The 20,868-nt window shown below is 52.4% G+C and overlaps 8 protein-coding genes across 8 annotated transcripts; 3 read left to right on the plus strand and 5 right to left on the minus strand.

Moving 5' to 3' along the window:
- Positions 1-243: 243 nt before the first annotated feature.
- N7482_009082 (uncharacterized protein) lies at positions 244-1,739 on the plus strand (the record flags this gene model as incomplete). Its single annotated transcript, XM_056691206.1, has 7 exons — positions 244-291; positions 493-868; positions 962-1,049; positions 1,101-1,103; positions 1,191-1,237; positions 1,292-1,322; positions 1,382-1,739. The coding sequence occupies 7 exons, from the start codon at positions 244-246 to the stop codon at positions 1,737-1,739; spliced, it is 951 nt and encodes a 316-aa protein (XP_056538912.1).
- A 1,079-nt stretch (positions 1,740-2,818) lies between these two features.
- Positions 2,819-7,307, plus strand: N7482_009083 (putative RNA helicase/RNAse III; the record flags this gene model as incomplete). The annotated part of the gene is made up of 6 exons (XM_056691207.1): positions 2,819-2,875; positions 3,017-3,045; positions 3,109-3,157; positions 3,232-3,484; positions 3,550-3,697; positions 3,752-7,307. 6 exons carry the CDS (start codon positions 2,819-2,821, stop codon positions 7,305-7,307), a joined length of 4,092 nt encoding a protein of 1,363 aa, XP_056538913.1.
- Positions 7,308-7,702: 395 nt separating this feature from the next.
- Positions 7,703-9,000, minus strand: N7482_009084 (uncharacterized protein; the record flags this gene model as incomplete). Its single annotated transcript, XM_056691208.1, has 3 exons — positions 7,703-8,652; positions 8,694-8,928; positions 8,977-9,000. 3 exons carry the CDS (start codon positions 8,998-9,000, stop codon positions 7,703-7,705), a joined length of 1,209 nt encoding a protein of 402 aa, XP_056538914.1.
- Positions 9,001-10,176: 1,176 nt separating this feature from the next.
- N7482_009085 (uncharacterized protein) lies at positions 10,177-11,279 on the plus strand (the record flags this gene model as incomplete). Its single annotated transcript, XM_056691209.1, has 2 exons — positions 10,177-10,345; positions 10,390-11,279. 2 exons carry the CDS (start codon positions 10,177-10,179, stop codon positions 11,277-11,279), a joined length of 1,059 nt encoding a protein of 352 aa, XP_056538915.1.
- An 872-nt stretch (positions 11,280-12,151) lies between these two features.
- Positions 12,152-16,373, minus strand: fphA (putative sensor histidine kinase/response regulator; the record flags this gene model as incomplete). The annotated part of the gene is made up of 3 exons (XM_056691210.1): positions 12,152-13,537; positions 13,591-13,932; positions 13,971-16,373. 3 exons carry the CDS (start codon positions 16,371-16,373, stop codon positions 12,152-12,154), a joined length of 4,131 nt encoding a protein of 1,376 aa, XP_056538916.1.
- Positions 16,374-16,596: 223 nt separating this feature from the next.
- N7482_009087 (uncharacterized protein) lies at positions 16,597-16,932 on the minus strand (the record flags this gene model as incomplete). Its single annotated transcript, XM_056691211.1, has 1 exon — positions 16,597-16,932. One exon carries the CDS (start codon positions 16,930-16,932, stop codon positions 16,597-16,599), a length of 336 nt encoding a protein of 111 aa, XP_056538917.1.
- A 1,344-nt stretch (positions 16,933-18,276) lies between these two features.
- Positions 18,277-19,638, minus strand: N7482_009088 (M20 family metallopeptidase; the record flags this gene model as incomplete). The annotated part of the gene is made up of 3 exons (XM_056691212.1): positions 18,277-18,634; positions 18,692-19,491; positions 19,558-19,638. 3 exons carry the CDS (start codon positions 19,636-19,638, stop codon positions 18,277-18,279), a joined length of 1,239 nt encoding a protein of 412 aa, XP_056538918.1.
- A 268-nt stretch (positions 19,639-19,906) lies between these two features.
- On the minus strand, positions 19,907-20,521 carry N7482_009089 (uncharacterized protein; the record flags this gene model as incomplete). The annotated part of the gene is made up of 1 exon (XM_056691213.1): positions 19,907-20,521. One exon carries the CDS (start codon positions 20,519-20,521, stop codon positions 19,907-19,909), a length of 615 nt encoding a protein of 204 aa, XP_056538919.1.
- Between the last annotated feature and the right edge of the window lie 347 nt (positions 20,522-20,868).

Here is a 20,868-nt window from a genome sequence, read left to right on the forward strand (position 1 = left end):
CGGGCCTCGATCTCTTCGTCGCCGGTAGCACGCGGGTTGATTCTGGCGAGAGGGGGTAAACGGGGCGGCTCCGACCAAAGTCTAGAAGCAAAAAGGGTCCTTCGAAACTCTCAAGTGTGATCATTTAATAGCCACCTGATTCTCCCCCTGCATGACCACTTCATCAATCTTGCATGCTCTTCCTCTCTCTCACTTCCCTTTCACGTCTTGCCGTAGTGAGCCCGTCCGCGAAAGTCAGCGAGAATGGTGACCCATGCAGCCTCATCGGGGTACGGCATGACGCTGCTGGTTGTGAGCTGGCTCGAAGCTGCAATTGCAACGATCTTAATGTTGGCGCGAATATACACGGCGTGGAGGATTACTCGCCATATACGGTTAGACCTGTATCTGTCCTTACTGACTTTTGTATGGCATCATCCGCTCGCTAGGCATACATTTAATTATGGGCCCGTCTTGGAACAAATTCAAACCGCTAACCACAATACGCGACAGGTTTTTGCCTTCGCAAGCGCGATACTTCTTACTATAGCTATCGGCTATGGCATCGGTGCGCACCAAGTTCAACTCACGGCGGATCAGATCATTGCCGCCGTCAAATGGAGCTGGTTTGACCAAATCTTGGGAATCTTCGCGATTGGCACGGGAAAGTTAGCTATTGTGGCATTTCTCCACCAAATTCATGGACCAGAACATCGGGGTCGTCTCATATTCTTATGGACTGTGGGCGTCAGCAACGTCCTCATTAACTGTGTCACAATCGGTATGATCATGACTCAGTGTTCACCGCGCCAGAAGCTCTGGGATGACAGGCTGCCGGGATCGTGTGATGGGCGACTCCGAAATCAAAACACCGCGTACTTTCAAGGAAGTGAGTGCTAGCACAAGACCCTCTATATGAGTATATCACTAAGAAGATATTGGTCTCTTTCAGGCTGGTCAGCAATTTGTGATCTTATCCTAGCTCTATACCCCGTGGTCTTCTTCTGGAACGTGCGGATCAATATTCGCGTGAAGATTGGCCTTTGTGTCCTGATGGGCTTGGGCATCATGTATGAATGCCTATCTTGCTTGGACCATCCTCTCGCTAATTGCTTTTACAGAGCGTGTGTTTGTTCTATTGTTAAGACTACGGTACCAACGCCTCCTCCCATGGCCTGCTTGGCATCTTGACGGACATGATTGACTGATAGAATTCCGAAGTACTTGCGTGTACTTTCCGAAACGCAAGACGTTACGTGTAAGTCATCTTGATCCATAATCATTCTGATTGGGCACTGACCATATCTAACAGACTATATCGCGCAACTAATCGCATGGCACGAGTCAGTACCCCGGAATACATATTGCAACAACAAACACTCTTGCTAATCATGCTCTCTAGAACTGAGAAATGGGTAGTTCTCATTGTGGGATGCATCCCCCCAACCCGGCCTTTGCTTGTGATGATCTTCCAGAACATCTTTAACACCCACATGTCATCATCCGGGGTTCAAACCGGCAAGGCCACCAAATCATTCGAGCTACAATCATTTTCCAATCCAACTAAGCAATCAGCTCGATCAAGGCACACGACACCAGGCATGAGCATTTTAGATCGCCAAGACAGCGAAGAAAGTATTCTTCCAACCGAGGACGGTATAATGAAGACTACCAATATTAGTCTGCATTATGAGAGTGGATCGGCCTCACGAGAAGGTGGTGAACACGACGGGCAAGTGATGCCCAACGAAAGGATATAATATTCGAAATTCCTAATTTAATTATTATTATTTATGGCGTGGCTTACAGGTCCCTGAGACAGATGCTACCGCTGCAGGTCGATCCCTTTTAAGGGCAAGGCTCACCAGGGTAGGCCACCCGACATGTATATTAGTGAAGTGATCATACACTCGCAGGAGCTGTGTAGATACGGTGTGTTATATATTAAATTGAGTCTAAATTAATAGCTGTATATTTCCCTTTCTCTTGCTTTTTCTCGAAGCCTTGGGCCTTTCAAGCTAATTTTCGCGTGGAAACAATCGATCGATGCAGTCACCAAAGCGAGGCTCGTGCGGTGCATACTACCAACTCGGCCGTCCTTGCAAAGGTAATGTTCCCCTGCTAGTCTACAAGAGATCATGATGAATAATTCGGTCTGTGGAGTTAGAAGGTTTTCCGGAATCCATTGATCCAAAGGTACTCCCAATGTATGGTATATAGCGAAATTACCGAATTAGACCGGCCCAATCGAGAGTGGTGTCTCTCTCCACCGGCTCATGAATGCCCCGGACCTCAATGTCCAGGGCCGGTTTCCAGAAGCGGAAGCGTACATTACACCACGAGGGTGAAAACTTCTCTCACCACTGAACCCTCACTCTGACGCTACACTTTTACCTTTTTGGTAGAGTGCAATTGCTCTTTGCTACAGGCTCTCAAGTACACCTGTAGTCGGAGATGTGATATACAGGTGCAAGGGAGTGTCTCTGTCGAGATGAGAAAGAGGAAACAATCAGTAAATCCACTAGAATAGGAGCCCAGAATATGCTACATGACTCGACATTTAAGGTTGAGTATAAATTCCCGACCAAAGCTACTGTCTCGGAAAATACTCAAACGGCGGTTGGCTGTTGGCTGTTTGCTGTCGTGTTGTGCGAAGGCCGCTGATTGCCGCTGCGGGTGCTGCCGCCCGCCGTAGCGATAAGCCCTGATAGGCTCCCCCACCTGTTCCAACCATAGTGGCTGCCTCACTTGTCCGGCGCCTAATCTCTTTCAGACCCCCCAAGCTCCTCCACCCCCCGTGGGCTTCGCGCCCTTTCCTTTCATTTCATTCCCAGGAAAAATGAATGTCATGGGTGATAACAATGATGCCGCTCCACCGGTCTCTTCTGGCCCCGTTGTGAGTGATGCCGCGGGGTACAGACCCCGCGGCTACCAACTAGAGATGCTGGAAGCCAGCCTGAAGCAAAATATTATTGTCGCGGCAAGTTCGCCGATTCTCCTGCTTTATTTGCGTCATTCTAATATAATTACTCTCTAGATGGACACTGGCAGTGGGAAGACCCTTGTGTATATATGCCTCGATTCACATGGCTTGTGCTCTCAACTCTAATCGGTTAACGCGGGAGCTAGATCGATTCTGCGTATCATCACCGAGCTAGAGAGGTGCCCCACAGACAAGGTAATATTGGATTTCCACACGATTCTTGAGAGGGAAAGATTGATCAAGATAATGTTCTGGCTGACGTACAGTAGCTGGTGTGGTTCCTGGCGCCGACAGTAGCTTTGTGTCTCCAGCAGCACGATGTCATTGCCTCACAAATACCATCCGTCAAAACCCGGGTTCTGACTGGCCGTGATAATGTCGACCGATGGACTGAACAGGCTATCTGGAACAATGCCCTGAAGGATGTCCGCGTTGTTTGTTCAACTTACGCGGTTCTTTCGGACGCATTAAACCATGGCTTTGTCCGAATGTCACAGCTAGCGCTTCTCATATTCGATGAAGGTAAGTATACTTGATGGAATCATATCAGTGGTTGTCCCTTGGACTGACACCGTCGTGCTCACCAGCCCATCACTGCATGAAGGGCCATCCGGCCAACAAGATCATGCAATCCCACTATCATCCCACACGGGTCAAGCTCGGGCCGCATGCTGTACCGCGGATTCTGGGACTCACAGCAAGCCCTATCGTCAGATCGAACCCACGGGGGCTACAGTAAGAATAATCGACCTCAGTATACCCCACTCATGACTCTGACCAATTCCACAGGGCCATAGAGACGAATCTGGATGCCGTATGTAAGACACCCCGAATATATAGATCTGAGCTGCTCAAGCATGTCCATCGACCACATCTTGAGTGCATTCCTTACCCACCTTGCGAGATGGCACAGCACGGCGCTGGCAGTCGACTGCTTCCCTCTCTCGTTAGATGTATCGAATCCTACGACATACGGGATGACCCCTACATCGAATTGCTTCGACAAAGGCCGGGGAAAGCATTAGAGGCGGAGGATCTTGTCAAGTCCGGTGGGACCTATTGCAACCAGCAGCTTGCAAAGTTTCTTGAGCGCAGCAATCATATGTACGAGGAACTTGGTGGCTGGGCGACTGATTATTTTATTGAAGCATCGATTGATCAGCTTCGGCGATCGATAGAGGAGGATACTGCAATGACGAGACTAGACCGCACAGAGAGAGTCTATCTTCTGGAGCTTCTGCTCGGTATGTCGTTACCGGAGGGAACCATGGAGAGCACTCACATATCCCCCAAGCTGGAGATTTTACTCTCCTCTCTTGTAAACATGGACCACCCGGAGTTCTCTGGCATGATATTTGCCCAAAGACGAGCGACAGTCAATGTGCTGACAAAGGTCTTATCGCTGCACCCTGCGACAAAGGGCCGCTTTCGCTGTGCGTCCTATGTTGGATGGTCAAATAGCACTGTTCGCAGAGAGTTTCTGGGTGATCTGCTTACTCAGGATATGCAGCGTGACACACTTTCTGAGTTCAAAGCTGGTCGTAAAAATTTGATCATAGGTACTGATGTGCTTGAGGAAGGTCTAGATGTCAGCGCCTGCCGCTTGGTCATCTGCTACGACAGACCCGCGAATCTCAAGTCTTTTGTCCAACGTCGGGGTCGAGCTCGTCACCCGCAATCCACCTATGTCATCATGCTTTCTGCGGATGACGAGTCTCTGGTCGTCTCCAAGTGGCAGGAGCTGGAGGTTGCCATGATTGAAGCCTACCAGGATGATGAGAGGCAGCGACAAGATGGGTGGAAGTCCCAGGCAACGCCGGAGAACGTTGACGAGTGGCTGTTCGTTGCCTCGACCAGGTACGCGTTCATCACGGATTCCATACACATCGATCCTGACAAGTATATAAGTGCTCGCCTGTCTGCCGATGAGGCAATGCAACACCTGCACCACTTCTGCTCGTTACTGCCTACCAATCAGTATGTCGACAGCCGGCCCATGTTCACCTTCGAGGAAGGCCTGAATGGACTCATCCGAGGCACGGTCACTCTTCCGAACTCTGTTCACCCTGCGGTTCGTCAAACCCAGGGTAAGGCGTGGTGGCGCACCGAGAACGCCGCCCGAAAGGAAGCTGCATTCCAGACATACAAGGCACTTTGGGAGTATGGCTTGGTCAACGATAACCTTTTGCCCTTGACGCGAAAGCCCGAGCTCAGGTTCACTGAAGACATGGCCTTGCCAGCTCTATTGGAATGTTCGGAGCAATATGACCCCTACATTAATCTAGCCCACGATTGGGTAATGCCGGAGCCTCATCAGACAAGCATTACAGTGTTGGACAACAGTACCGGCGCCGTCAGCCAAGACCTGTTGATGTCAATTGTCCTGCCTAAGTGGACGCCCATGCCAGAGCCACTGACTTTGTTTTGGGAAAATAAAACGACTCTGACCGTTACTTTTGGATCAAGTCTGCCGGTCACACCGATGCCGACGCCAGAGATCATCCAGCACATGAGAAATATCACAGCCATGTACCTCCAAGCCCCATCGACCCGCGTCCAGGTAGACGACAGCGGCTTCGTCGCTCTTTTTGTTCCCAGTATTCCATGCGAGCAACTAGAAAGCTGGCTTCAGCAGAATGAAGGCACCGAAAAGGCTGTGGATCTCTATGCTAGTGATCCATCCTGCTCTCCCGTCGGCATCATTCGCGACAAGGGAAAATACAGTGAGCCACGCCTGTTCCGCATGTGGCATCATTCAGAAGCACTCGAGATTGAATGTCACAGCCTGCCCAAACGGCGGAACCTTTTGCAGTATCGAAACCCCGCGCAGGCTGGAGAGGATCAGGAAGAAGCTACCCCGAAGATGCACACCATCCCAGCCGCAGGCTGCGTCGTGGACAAACTGCCATGGAAAAAGTCCATGTTTGGGCGATTCATATCAGCAATCCTTGACCGTTTCGAAGCCACCATGGTCGTACATAGACTCAATGACACCATCCTTAAGGGTGTTGGAATCCAGAATATCAGCCATGTCTTGACGGCCATCACCACGCCCATCGCACAGGCATCAACGAATTACCAGCTGTATGAATTCTTCGGGGACTCCATCTTGAAATTCACCGTGAGCTGTCAGCTGTTTTTCTCGCAGCCAACCTGGCATGAGGGGTACCTTTCTGAAAGCCGTGATACGCTTATTCAAAATAAACGACTTGCCCGAGCGGCCTTGGATACCGGGCTCGATCAATATATCCTGACGAACCGGTTCACGCCTCGCAAATGGGATGCCCCATTGATCTCGCGAAAAGCAGCGATGGCGGCGAGCGAACCTAAGCGCAAGCTCTCAATGAAGGTGCTGGCAGACGTCGTCGAAGCCCTAATCGGCGCGGCATATATGGACGGCGGCCTGCGCAAAGCACAGGCTTGTCTGCACCGGTTCCTCCCAGAGATAGACATTGCACGACTTGTTCCGGCAGTCGGTACACTGGCAGAAGAAAGGGTTGCCAGTAACCTCATTGACGCAGATCGAATCGGCCAATTGATTGGATACACCTTCAAAGACGCCTCACTTCTAACCGAGGCACTGACGCATCCCTCATGCGAACATGATACACACACCCAGTCCTATCAGCGAATTGAGTACCTTGGAGATGCGGTGCTTGACATGGCGGTTGTATCCGTGCTAGCTGAGAGAGATCTGAGGTTTGCAGAAGGTAAGATGACCCTGATCAAGCATTCGGTAGTCAACGCGGGCCTTCTAGCGTTCCTGTGCATGGAGATGGGCATCGATGACATCTATCTATGGAAGTATCTACGCTTCAACGGGCCAGTCATCCAGGCTGCCCGGGATGCATCCCTCGGAAGACACAAGGAACTACGAGAGGAGATTCTCCACGAGCTAAAGCATGGATCCAAGTATCCCTGGGAGTTATTTTCGCGTCTTCGGCCAGACAAATTCCTGTCTGATATTGTTGAAAGCACACTTGGCGCCATTTTCATTGATTCAGGCTGTGATTTCTGTCTCGGCTATTGTACGGCTTTTGTGGAGAGACTCGGGTTGCTTCTATATGTGCGTCGCATCATCTCGGACGGTGTGGACCTGCAGCACCCGCGGAACAGGGCACAGGACCTAGTAGCAAAGACTGGAGCCCAACTTTTATTCAAGACAAAACGTGTGGAAGCCTCCGTGGCTACCTACCACTGCTCTGCAACAATCAACAAAAAGGAGATCGCGTCCATCCAGGGCTGCGCTTCTGCCGATGAGGCTGAAGTTAAAACCGCACTGTTGGTCATCGAAAAGTTCGCAGAACAAAATGCGGATCCTATCGCTTCAACAAATCAATCATAAATCCAACCTCTAGATCACTCCGGTCGACTATTCGCGGCTACTGTTCGGGTGGGCGGGTTTGCGACAGCCAACATGGGCCAGTAGTAGTCCGCGGCGCCCCGTTTGGCGAGCCCGCGAGGCTTGCAAAGCAGATCCTGAAGTCGTCCCTTGGGTGAGATTGGAATTGGAATGGGAGCTTCCGCAGTCCTGGCAGAGGAGGTCGTTCTAATGGCCACTGGGTGGTATGGCATGTTTGCCTTCTGGTGACGAGTTGATAGAGCTGTCAATAGTTCATAAGATCACAAAACCCTTGCCTTTTTCGTATTTACAGGAACCAGGGCTTCTTCGATTTGCTCGTAGCCATTGGTAAGGACAGCTTGAATATGATAATGATGTACTCCAAGACTTGCTGTGATCTACTGTTTGGCCTTCCCACGCTTCGACCGACGAACAGGCTCAGCCTTGGCCACTTCCTCTGGCTCGTCGGCTTCGGAATTTTCTACCTCGTCTGATTCCTGCGAAACGTCCTGCTCATCCTCCTCGCCAGTAGCAACCATCACCCCGTCATCAGTCACTTCCCCAGCGTGGGGATCAGCTTCCGCGGTCGACACGGGCTCCCATGTACCCTCCGCCGGCCCATCGGCCTGTCTCAAGCTAGACAGAATCTTGACTGTCTCACTTTCCTCGCCATTCCATGCCCCACAGCTGCCACACCGCCAGCGGCCCAGCTCCTCGAGGGTTTTGATGCCCGGCGGGACCTGGCCATTGACCAGGCGGCACGAGCCACAGATCATGGCCATGCGGTTCCGGGGATGCATCTCGTCTTCACCTAGGAGGACGTCTAGGAGCCGGTCATACCAGTGTGGTTGTTCGATATACTGTCCTGAGTTCGGGAAGGCGTTTGGCGCGAAGCCGGGCTCGTCGGTGGACTGTTGTGGAATGGGAGGCGGAGAATGCGGTGTATTCGGTATGGGTTGTTGCTGTACATGTGGCGGGTAGGGAAGAGGCGAAGGAGTGTTGCCAGGCCCGACGGGAGGCTGGTCAGGAGCAGGACGGCGAATGTTGGCCGTTGGCGGAGGAGGGAGCCCTGTGCGGGCTACAGGTCGTTGCTGCTGCTTCTGCGAGGGTGTGTGCTGCTTCGGACCAGCCTTGGAGCTTGGGCTGAGCTTTGGTAACTCGCCACCATACCTCTCCAGCAGTTGCTGGGTCGAGTCGTACTTGGTCGCAACCTTGAGCTTCTCGATAGTCTGGTCACGCTGTCTGTTGAGATCGTCGAGATGGCGCTGGCTGCGAGAGATGCGGTATTCAAACATCCGGGAGCTGAAAGTTCGTACGGCGTAGATGCTAGCAGAAAGATACCGTTTAGCTTGAATCTCATTCTGGGGTCGTAGTCAACAGGACACGTACAGAACGGGGCCGCCGGCAATGGCGGCGTATTCCTTGACCCCCAGCTCTCCCATCCTAGCACGAGTGCGAGTACAATGGAGTAGAAAAGGTATGCAAAGGTTGAATAAAGCGTCCAAAGGGCTTTGAAGCGGCGGGCTGTCTGACGTTGCTGGTCCAGTCGCGTGGTCGCTTGGGCGATCTTGGTGGACAGCGTCGACAGGGTTTTCTCGAAGGAAGAAGGGGAGTTGTCGTCGCCCTAAGACGTTAGTAAAAAGGCTGTGTAGATAAATACAGAGATACTCACTTTCCAGGGCCAGAAAGACACCATGGTGGTTTTGCGCAGGGCCGACGACCGTGACACGCTGCAAGTCAAGTGGAACCGAAGGAAGCTCCAGCTTGGCCACCGCTCGGCACGGGCCATCTGATCGACCCGCTTGCAGTCTACACCTCCACTACTCCCCGACAGCTACAACTACGACACTTTGCCCAGCAGCATCTCAGAATACATTGGGGATTTCTCTTCAGGCCCTCCGCAAGGATCACCTCTTTACCCAATAATTGACGTCCCCAGTCCCCCTATCGTCCCCGGACAACCACAAATGCCGACATAACCCGCCCATCACAGCCCTGCCGCAATGGCGGCCACTCACATCATGGGCCAGACGATCGCTGAAAGAAAGGCGATGAATCCAGAACTCTGCTGATCGAGGGGGCACCCATACTGGACTAGGTGGAGGTCTGGACTCGCGTCCGGAACCGCCACTGACACCCATGAATCGACGGGTGCGCGAACTGCGGTCACTTTCTTTGTTCGCTATGCCCAGCCCCCATCGTATCCCTGCTTAGCATCGCGATAGTCTCTCCTTGGGGATCCCCAGATATGTCCATGTGCCGCAACAAAGTACCCCAGCGCACTATTAGGGACAATGGGCGCAAACTCAGATGGCATCTGCCACGAGGAGGACCGGGGTGGGATCAGAGCTTTCCACGTTGCGCTCCACCCGCGACCATTGACACTGCCTCGCATGGTCCTGCTGGTTGGCTATCTGGACCCCTGCTGTCACCAAGTTGTGATGGATCTCTTCCGATTCGCACTCTCTGCCATGGCACTGAAAATCTCAACAAGATCCTGGCGAGACTATTCGTCCCCTATTCCTCTATCAGCTCCAGGTCGCGTTGTCACATCACTTGTAATTAGCGCCTCTGCTATCTCCGAAGATCCAAAGATGCGACTCGGGCATGGCTCGAGGCTTCCAGTCGCCGTTGCACTCCACCGGACCCAGCCTTATCCCTGCCAGGACATTTGGACCCATAGACCGCAGTCATGCACCGCACCCTAAACACCGTTCCCCGCTCTTTATCAAGCTGCCGCCGGGCCTCTTTTAAACCCTAGCCTGGTCCGTTCGTATTTCCAGTTCCCAACAGTCTTCCTTTGCTCTGTTTCTGCGGAGCTTCAGTCCTATCCCTCCAGCGTGGAACGCATGTCCTCCTCGCCCATGTCACCATGGATACTATCATGACCAGCCTGCCACCGGAGGTGGGGACGATCTTGATGCAAAACATTGGGATCATACAGGTTGTGTCCATGTTCGCGATTGGCGCATATAATGCCCTCGAAACTGGCATCGTGACCTTTGACACCTTCAAGCACTACCGCGGCCTCTACTTCTGGAGTATGCAGGTTGCGGCTTGGGAATCCTGCTGCATGCCATTCCAGCCATGATTCGCTTCGTCTCAGTGGCCCCAAACCTGCCCATGTCCATTCCTTTCATCATCGGCTGGTACGCCATGGTCACCGGCCAAGCCCTGGTGCTATACTCCCGACTCCACCTTGTCGTCTCCGACATAAAAAGTCTGCGCTGGGTACTCTGGATGATCATCACCAACGCCTTGGTCCTACACGTGCCTATGACAGTCCTCTTCTTCGGCATCGAGAATAATTGCACCCTCGCCCGCGCAGCCGCAATATATGACCGCATCCAAGTGACAGGCTTCTCTCTGCAAGACTTTGTGATTTGCGGTATCTACATCCGCGAAGCCCTCCGCGCTCTCGGACCCGTCCTCGAAGCTCGCGGCAAAGAAGGACGGAAGGTCATCATTCACCTGATCTTGGTCAACGTACTCGTCGTGATAATGAACTGCCTCCTCCTAATAACCGAGTACAAGCTACACTATGTGCAAGTCAGCTTCAAGACTGTTGTCTACAGCGTCAAGCTGAAGCTCGAATTTACCATGCTCAACCGTCTACGCTCACTGACACGCACACAACCCTGCGTCTGTCAACAATCCCAGCAACAGGACCGCCGCCAATGCAGATCCGCTGATGTCAACATTTTCGACATGGTCTCAGCACACTCTCGCATGCCGCGGATGGATATCGAGGACATGCCCGCCTTCGTGCATATCCGTATGTCGCCCCGGTCGCTCTCTGTGCCCAGCAGCACGAATGACTTTCACGAGGCGCTGCGAGAGACATCGTTGAATGACAACATCATTACCCCCGTGGATACGTGTGTTCGTTCGGCTTCGACGCTTTCCTCTGAATCTGTCTTAGCCACGCACGGGCTCGTCAGAAACAAATACCACAGTAGAGATGAGACTTCCTAAATCACCGAAATAAAGTAGGTATGAAAGGTCGCCCCTTGTTAGTCTCCTCTCATAAATTTGTATTTATACACTTCCGGCATTGATTTGCCGGGGCGGCTTGGTCATGTTACTGGTGGTCCTTTTCATTTTGGAAGGCCGTTCTTAAGGGGATAATCTTTGTCCTTTTTCGGAGGGCCATTCTTTTTGGCGGATTCTTCTTCTGAGTGGCCCTCCTCTTCCTCGTTCTATACCCATTTGCGTCCAACTTGCTCTCGGTGGTTGTCTGCTTTTATGGAGCCATCTTTCGCGTTCCAATTGTCTCCAAATGTACAAAGTGTAGAAACCTAGTGTAAGAGGTCTCCGTTGATGACTATATGTCATTGAATCGTTGAATGAGAAAAGAGTCAGCGATCCCACTATGATACATGATTATAACAAGATATCAGGAATACGATGGATGGGCACAAAGCCCATAAGCGACAAGCCTATGCCCAGCGTCTAAAAAGGGCAGAAAACAGGCAAACTCCGTGAAGAACGAAGGCGTCAATCAGATCCTATATGGAATGGGTATATGTTTATTTTCCCATCAAGAAACAAAAACACCGGGTATCCCCCAGGACTATTCCATATACAGTTCTGGTTATGCAGGGCGAAAATGAAACAAAACTAAAAGATGGAGATAATAAATCATCATATCCATGAGAAAAATCCAGGGCGTGATGTACCTGCCTGTTTTCCGACGAGGAAAGGCGACTCCACGGGCAAACAAGATGGAATGGGGGGATGCAGTAATGAGCATGCCAAGCACTGAAGGTTTGACGGGGCAGAGGTGGAGGATGTATGTGCGGAGACTGTTTAATAGAGTGGAGGGGAGGAAATAGAGGGTTGGTCGATTACTGATCAAACCAGCCACCATTTTCCCATTGACTACCTGGCTTGTATGTGGCATCTTTCCTTACTTCAAGATCACAAATCCCGCGCAGCAGAATATTGAGTCTTGCGAAGTTAATTGGCTTCATGACCCAGCCATCAAAGCCCGTATCAACGTACTTCTGCATCTCTGACTCAAGAAGTGATGCAGACACGGCAAATATGGGAACGCGAGAGGTCCGCTGACCTTCATTCGAAAGCGAAACTGGAGCCTTCTTGGCTTCGAATTCACGAATCATCCTAGTAGCGGCCATGCCGTCGGCAATGGGCATTTGGATGTCCATCAGGACAACGTCGAAGACTTGGCTCCCTGAGGTAAATGCATTGGCACATGCTTCGCCGTGACCGGTGAGTAGGACAGAATGGCCAAGTTTGGTAAGACGTTTGTGAACGATCTTGCTGTTGATAGGGTCATCTTCTGCGACAAGAACATGAAGTAATGGCGAGGTAGTGGGAGGAATTGAGGTGGGTGCTGTAGAAGGCGCACCTGCTGCCGAGGTGGCAATTGATGGATCGGTCGCCGATACAGGCATGGGGGGAAAGTAGGATTGATCAGCAACTTGTTGAGATCGATACTGAGCAGACCGTTCGGAGATACGAACAGGTCCCATAGGCACACCGGAATCAGTGATACTTTCCGTGCCGGGAGCAGGTGGGGATTTGAATGGTTGCAATGTAAGCGGTGGAGTGTGTGTGACTGTTGACAGACTAGCAAGGGGATCTTGTGTCATGGACGACCTTTTGAGGCTAGCTGGCCGTGGCGAGCCCATCGTTGCCGACCACTTGTTTGCACTGATAGGGTTGGTTGACTGTCTCAGTTGACGCACGTCGGGGCTCTCGCTGTGGGTTCGCTTTATGAGAGACGGCTCCTGAATGGCGCTGATCAGTCGATCAGCCTGACTCTTGCCACTACGTGAGCTGCCTCCACTGCGAAGACTTTCGGAGCTGCGTCGTCGGGCTTCACGGCAATCAGCCGCACCACTACCAACCAAGGTGAACTCCCGATCGGAGAGCATGGGCGTGGGAGGTACAGGATCGTGGCCAGGCTGAGCCGCCTTGTCCGGTGTCTCTGTTGAAGCTCCCTCCGGAAGTTTGAAATGCAAAAGAATCTTGAGACGACTGCCCTTGCCCTCTTCTGACTTTACCCCAAGCTGACCTTGCATGTTGTGAACAATTCGTGCAACCAACGCGAGGCCAAGGCCTAGGGCACGCTTCCTCGCGGGCTTTTCTTCCAATTCCTGTCCCTCTTCTGGGTAATAGTGTTCATCTGTGGACACTTGCTCGAGTTCATGAAAAATAGCCTCCAACTTGGCTTTTGACATGCCAGCTCCCGTATCCACAACCATGAACTCCACAGCCACGTGCCCAGGTAGATCTTGGGGGGGGAACGCCACATCTCAACGGTAACGGCTCCGGAGGCTGTATGCTGGATGGCATTGGCGATGACGTTGGAGAAAACTTGACGCACACGGCGTTGATCGCCAAGTACCATATGAGGGAGACCCGGGTGAGCGGACACAGTGTACGAGATATTCTTCCGCTTGGCTTCGCCAGCCAGCATATCAGTCGCCTCCCGGAAGGTAGTCTGAAGATCGAATTTCTCGTCTTTAATAAGCTCATGGCCTTTTTCGGTGTTGGTAAGGTCCAGAAGATCATTGATGACATAGATCAGGGATTTGGAGGCGGAGTGTGACTTGGTCAAACTATCTCGGGTTTCCGAATCCAATGCTCCTTCCAGCGCAATCTCCAGATAGTTAATGATCGCGTTGAGGGGGTGCGAACCTCGTGGGCGGAATTCGCCAGAAGCAGTTTGGTGAGCTGCGAGGTCTGCATGGCGGCCTCCTTCTGACGCCACACTTTGATAAATTTACCGTAGACAAGGCAAAGAACGGCGGCGGTCTCCACGTCGGTTTCGGACCACTCGCGGGACTGACTAAGTACGGTCTCCCGCCATGCAGCGAAGCTGCTTCGAGGCTCCAAGTATCCTGCAGTCTCCTTTCGCTTTGCAATATCATAGGGATTGCCGGCCCACTTGATCTCAGTAAGTTGACCTTTTCGGAAGAAGACGATAAAATCACTGCCGCCAGTGGATAATGGCACGTAAAGCAACCCTGATATAGCTTTGAGACCAGGGCCATAATGTAAGTCGGGGAAGTCCTTGATGATATCATGGGAAGCCAGAACGGAGTTCATCTGACGCATGCGAAGAAACTCCAGAAGAGCAAGCACCTCTTGAGAGTTACTGTTGTCCCCCAGAATTTTGGTCTCATCGCGAATGGAAAGAGCACCATAATCCGCATCGAAGAGTTGTAGTAGATCATCCGAGGATGCGATGATATAACCCGAGGGGTTGGCCTCGGTAGGGACCATGTTGATAAGCTTTCGGGCTTGGAGGCGAGAGGCGTACGACAGACGTTCGATATTCCGCGAGACTGTGTCACCAAGGAGACGGCACATTTTCCGAATAGGGAACGAAACACGCATACCAGCCTTTCCATAAGAGTGGCAAGATATCAGGCCCCAGAGATCGTTGAAAGCGTTGACACTAATCGACATTGATGATCGAACTTTCATATTGGCGAGGTACTTGATATGGATTGGCGACATTGCTCGCAAGTAAGCGTGAGTCATGTCCAAGGGAGTTTCCAAGTCCTCCATCGTCCGACAGACGAGTCGTGATGTGACCTGGTCTCGGTCGTAAAGAAGCCGGACCTTGTTGATTTGGTAGAGCTCACGAGCCTGAGCAGGAATATCCGACGCCGGAAAATGAAGACCTTTAAACAGGTCGACGGTGACCTTCGGATCGACCAGTTCTGCTACTACCAAGCCATTCCAACTGCTGTCAAATTGATAAATCAACACGCGATGGAACCCCGTGAGCTCCTTGACCAAACCTGCCGTGGTGTTAAGCAGAGTATCGAGGTCATTAGCTCGGCCTAATTGCTCCTGAATCTGTGTCAAAATGCTGAAGACCTCCATGGCAGCTGCCTCACCCTTTCGTCGCCGAGCATTACGAAGGATTCGAAGCGGCTGACTGATGTTGATGGTGCTAGCAGCGTATTGGTCTGGAGTCGGAAAGGACCCTAGGGTTCCGGTTGGACTGCCAGGAGAAGTTGATCCACCGACATTCAACGGGTTGACCTCATCATCTTCAAGTTCCAGCTCGCAGATGATTAAATCTTTCTGGGTCTGGCTGATATGTGTCGCACACCAGAAGCGCCGTTTCTCACCGTCGGGAGTGGGAATGGTCAAACTGAACACTTCGGGGCCGTCCACGCTCGGGTCATAAGCATCATCACGAACGAAATCGATGTGATCCAATAGAGAGTCTGCTTGATCGTCGTTTAAGATTGCACGGAAATCTTCCAACTCGAAAAGTTGTTTTGGCGAGTAGCCTAGAAGGTCCCGTGAATTCTCACTCACCACACGAACCACGAGCTGATTGGGGGATTCCTCTCGAAGAGCGAGCATGACGCCAAAACTCTGGACAGCACCCGGAATGCGGATGGGCTCATCTTCGCAGTATTGAAACGAAGCTCCGTCTCGTCCTGTGAGCACAGCATGGCCACTCTCCGCCATGACGTGCTTGAACCGGGCTGTAACATGATCGTAAGGCTCGCTAGAAGCAGCTGGTGCTTGTGCTTGAGGCAGAGGAGTACCGCTCCGCGCCGACTGACTGTCACTTGTTGCCTTGGCATAAATTTCGGGATGCTGAGCGACTCGGGATGCCATGGAGTGAGTGGCCAATTCAGCCTGATCGTTAGCGGCATGTGTTTCATGGCGGAGGATGTCTGTGGGTATAATCGGATTTGGGTCGCATCGGGGCTGCGGTGGAGAGGGTTGAGGCTGAGATTGCAGATGATTCCAGGTGTGTTCATCAATGATTGAATATTGGCGAGCTCCCTCGCGGGTTGGGGAGGCCGCACCCCGAGCACGGGTTGAGGCAGATTGCGCCGCGGTCGGATCAACCGAGACGACCGACCGGATAGGAAACACGCGATGGGTTCCATCATACTCTGTACTGGGTTGCCGCGGCCCTTCATGGTGCGTAACGGATTGCGACCGGTCTCTGCTCTCGGGACGAGCGTTGGTGGTCTCGATCGAGGGCGACCACCTGGTCGCTACACTCTCCGACCGCTTCCGTGGGGTCCCAGGTCTCGAGTTATGGGGATTCGACGACGCCATCTAGGTCCGAGTCGTTCGAGACGAAGTCGGTTCGGTCGCAGCCCGGGGAACGTGAGGGCGAAGGGTGTCGGGAGAGAAGATTGCGACTTGATCCAACTGGGGCCGTATGGGAGCTGGTCGGTCCTATGTCTGCTGATGGTACAGCGGCAGGGCCGATTCGGTTCAAATAGTCCGACAGCAGAACCGGGTCGCGATCGAAATAAGCCGGCTCTTTTCTTCTCTTCTAAGCAGGCGCAATCCGCACACCACGGAGCGTGACTACCGCATGTCCAACAGGTGAAACACAGCGAGAATCCAGAGAAAGGTGGGGTGGATATTTGGGACGGGGCTCATCAGGGATCTCGCGCCCACTGAGGAGGCGTTCGATTGTCGATCCAAGATGCAAGTGGATGAGTGCCTGCGCGATGTATAGGAGGATGGAATCCCAAAGGAGTGATGGGCGATCTGGAGAGGACGACAGGCTAGGGTGGAGGTGGGGGGAAAAGTCTATGATCTTGAAGGGGTTACCGGCGGAGCGCGAGTAGGTCCGTATTCCTCTTCCATCACTTTGAGGAAGCATGTGCGGATTTTGGATCCAGTGAGAAGGGGAAATGATGTGCAGGTCGCCTGTCAACCCACACTAGCCCCAGAAGAACCAGTGCAAGACGGGAATGGCACCCACTGGGCTGGTAAACGCGAGGGAGCAGCCGCGGCGACAGTTTCCTCTGGCATCATGATTGGGGGAACGCGCGAGCCGGGTGGTACCCGATGATTGGGTCCATCGTTGGCGAATGGAGAGAATTGGATCCCATGGACTAGCGACAACCGGGGAACACAAGCCACTGGCGTCCCAAGTGGAAGAAGCGCAGAGCTTTCTGGTGGCTGAGCTAAGGGCTCTCTTAGCCGGAAGGTACTTCGACAGGTACTCGGTACCCCAGCGAACCGTGGCAACCCATCGACGGAGGTGGACCGAGTTCCTTCTGTAGACTCGTCTACCAAGGACTGAAAGTACCCCGTACTGCTCGCGTGTAAGCCTGTGGGAGGTAGACACGGAATTGATGGACGAGACTTCGGAAGAAGGTGGAGTCGGCGCATCATGATGACTGGGTTGTTGGCGGTTGCATGCCTCACAATTCAGGGTGGAATGCCTAATGACATCACAACCCAACCGACAGGATCTTTCGAGAACCACGGACCGTTAGTCAGTCACACTGTAAGACATCACTAGCGGTTAAAGTTACCGATCATTAGATCAACACCAGCCACAGTTAGATCATATCGGCTCGTACCTGTCCGTCTCTGCGCCATGACGTAATTCAGACGCACTTCGTGAAACCTTCGCTGCAGACCCCGAGAGGCAAGCCATCGGCCGAATGGTCGGCGATCCCGAAGATATCACACTGCAATTCCACCACGGTGTATAATTCGCCACAACTATGTATCTTGCCCCTGTGCAGAGTCAACCGGAAATTGTCATAGCTGATCCCATTCGCTCTATTTCACTGCTGCGAAGGGCTGGGGTAATGGATCAGCACCAGATATCGTCAAGGATTTCACTGCCTGAATGATGGACGTGATCATAAATGGAAACAGGGAGAAGGATGCGGGCCAAGGCGTGCTATAAATGGCAATATCCAAAAGCGGAAATGACTCCAATGATACTGGGGATTGGGAAGAGAGAAAGAGTATAGATAGAGAATAGAAAGCCGGCTAGCTTCAAAGCACGACAGGTCACATATGCAAAATTAGAACAAGCAGCGGAGGGTCTCCATTTGAAAAAGCGAAGGTTGGATTCTTTTCTTGCAGCTTTGGTATTTGATTTGGCTCTCTGGATCGATATTCGATATGGCCAATAAATATGTTTTATTGCGTTTTCTATAGTAAGATCGGGTCTATTGAATGCAATGGGGCCTGCTCTCCTACATCATTTCCAGTTCTCAAAATCCGATTTAACAGCAGTGGCAAATGCATCATCGGCCAACACCTGACATCCCACGACGGCCATGCCCGCCGCGCAATACAGACTGCGCCTGAAGCCATCCTCAGAACCGGCGCCAGCGGTAAACTGTGGTGTGTGGTTTACTCCGTCGGCATTGATGTAGAAGCCGCCATGGAAGCCAGGAACCTCATATGACACATTGCCCATGTCTGTAGATCCGCCGCTCAGGCCACCTTCCTGGCCAACCGCGTCGTAGATAGTTTTGTAGCCCATCTTATTCATAGCATCCATGTAAGTCTTGCAAATGGGGCGGTTGATCATCATGTCCATGTATGCCGGTTCCCTGGAGTGTAAGGGTCAGCGAATGCGATCAATATAGGGCCATGACAGAGCCACCAACCATTTATAATCGACAGTACACCCGGTGGCTGTTGCAGCCGCTTCAAAACATTTGAGAACTCTCTCGGTGAGCGGCTTCAGTGTCCTGATCGTTTCAGACCGGATATAGTACTCCACTGTGGTAGAGGCCGGAATGACATTAGGTCGCTCCCCTCCACGGAGCACCACTCCGTGAATCTTCTGTGTGGGGAGGATCTGCTGGCGCAGCATGGAGATATTGACATATGCGGCTACAACAGCATCGAGGGCATTAACTCCTTCCCAAGGAGCAGCAGATGCGTGTGCCGGTTTCCCGGTGAAAGTTACCTCAATCTTGTTGTTTGCCAGATACTGACCTGAGCAAAAGCTGGAGCTGAGAAGATCGGGCGCGCCCGAAAGCGCGGGAAACGGATGAACCATGAAGCAAGCATCCACATCCTTATACGCACCAGCATCAATGAGCTGCAGCTTTCCTCCGCCGCCTTCTTCCGCAGGGGTTCCCAGCAAACGAACCGAATAGCCAATGGCATCGGAATACATGGCACTCATGGCTTCGCACGTGGCGATGAATGCCGCAATTGAACTGGTCGCAATCAGATTATGCCCACAGGCATGTCCGATGCCCGGTAGCGCATCATACTCGGCATTAAATACGATGACTCGGCCACCTTCGCCTCGCGTATAGCTGACCTCCAATGCGGTGCCGATCCCATAGGCGCTTCGTTTGACTTGGTACCCTTGGGCAGCGAGAGCATCAAATAGATCGCAGATGTTATCGTGCGCGCTGTGCTCTTCGAACGCCAATTCAGGCTCCGACCAGATCTACAACGCAGAGATTAGAAGTTCTCCCACGTTGAATCTATATTGGGGAGTGCTCATTTTTCTAACCTTCTGGTTAATGTCGCTGAGCCTCGACTCGTACTTCTCCAAAGCAGCGCGGACCTTTTCGATAATCAGAGACTGTGTCATCTTGAACAACGTACAAGAAAATTGGCAATCGGCCCATCCCCCGAGTTCTTGGGAAACAATTCCTTTAAGAACCAGCGATAAAAAGGCCGAGATAAGAATCCACTGCCGATCGGCAAACCATCGCCAACCCCGCAAGATAAGAACTACGCCAACACAATGCAACACTCCCCCACATTGTTGCCTACACCATGTCAGCTGTCCATCCATTCCGCCTTAGTTCCGCAGTGGACCACCAAGCCCAACGCCAACCGCTTCCAATCAGGACTAATCAAAGAGATTGCGGCGCCTCCTGCGTAGCGCCGTCCCCAAAAGCCGACGACTTATGCAACTCAGCAGCGCGAGCCTGAACTGGTCTCGAGTCTGAGAAAATCCTCATCTCAACGATCTGCAGATCATCAAGGCTATTCCCTTCCAGATCAAGGATATTAAACTCCCGTACCTTGACAGGGAACTGGTCTGGATCCTGCTTAAACACCGTCTCCGACGTGGCCTCGAACATGACCGTGCGCTTGACGAGGACGCCGCCGGTTAGCGGGGCGAAGGGCGTCCCGGTATTTGGCCCAGTAGCTGTGTCTGTCATGGCATTCACTGCGCCGGTCTCGCGGTTGAGGTCCATGTCCCAGGCGATGTGGACTTCGTGGTGGAATTGGGCGACTTGCCGGCCGCGGACTTGGAGGAGGGGGATTGTGCCGCTGGTGGCGCTGGGTGGATTGCTGCCGACGATGATGGGGGCGTTCGGCGTGAAGAAGGGGCTGATGGAGAGTTTGTTTGGGTCGAGGGAGTCGGTGGCAGGGAGGAAGCGCTGGAGAAAGAGAAGGCCAGGGGATGCGGTGGGTGGGATGGTTTCGTAGGGTCCACGGTGGATGGTGACGCCGGTGTGCATCGTGGAGATGGTCGATTAGATAGGTGTTAATACGCATTGCTGGAGAGTTTCTAACCGTGGCCAATTGTGTCAATGGTTCTAGTCGGCTAGGTGATGGAGCTCCGTCATCCCAACGTAGTTGAGCTCGTAAATTTTATGAGTTTCGGATTGACTTTGTCCCCAGCTAAATAAAAGCATGAATCATTGAAATTATGTTGTACGCTTTTGAAGGGTATTGTACACTGATTAGAACTGGATAGAGCCCGTATGCGGAGTCTGATCAAGTATGGACAGTAGCAGTAGATGCGGCAAGATAATGTAAGAACCAGGCGTATCCAGCCCGCTTGGAAGTTGAAGATCTATGCTGA

The sequence above is a fragment of the Penicillium canariense genome, assembly GCF_028826845.1.
Source record: "Penicillium canariense strain IBT 26290 chromosome Unknown utg000007l_segment0_segment0, whole genome shotgun sequence".
In the NCBI taxonomy this organism is placed as follows: domain Eukaryota; kingdom Fungi; phylum Ascomycota; class Eurotiomycetes; order Eurotiales; family Aspergillaceae; genus Penicillium; species Penicillium canariense.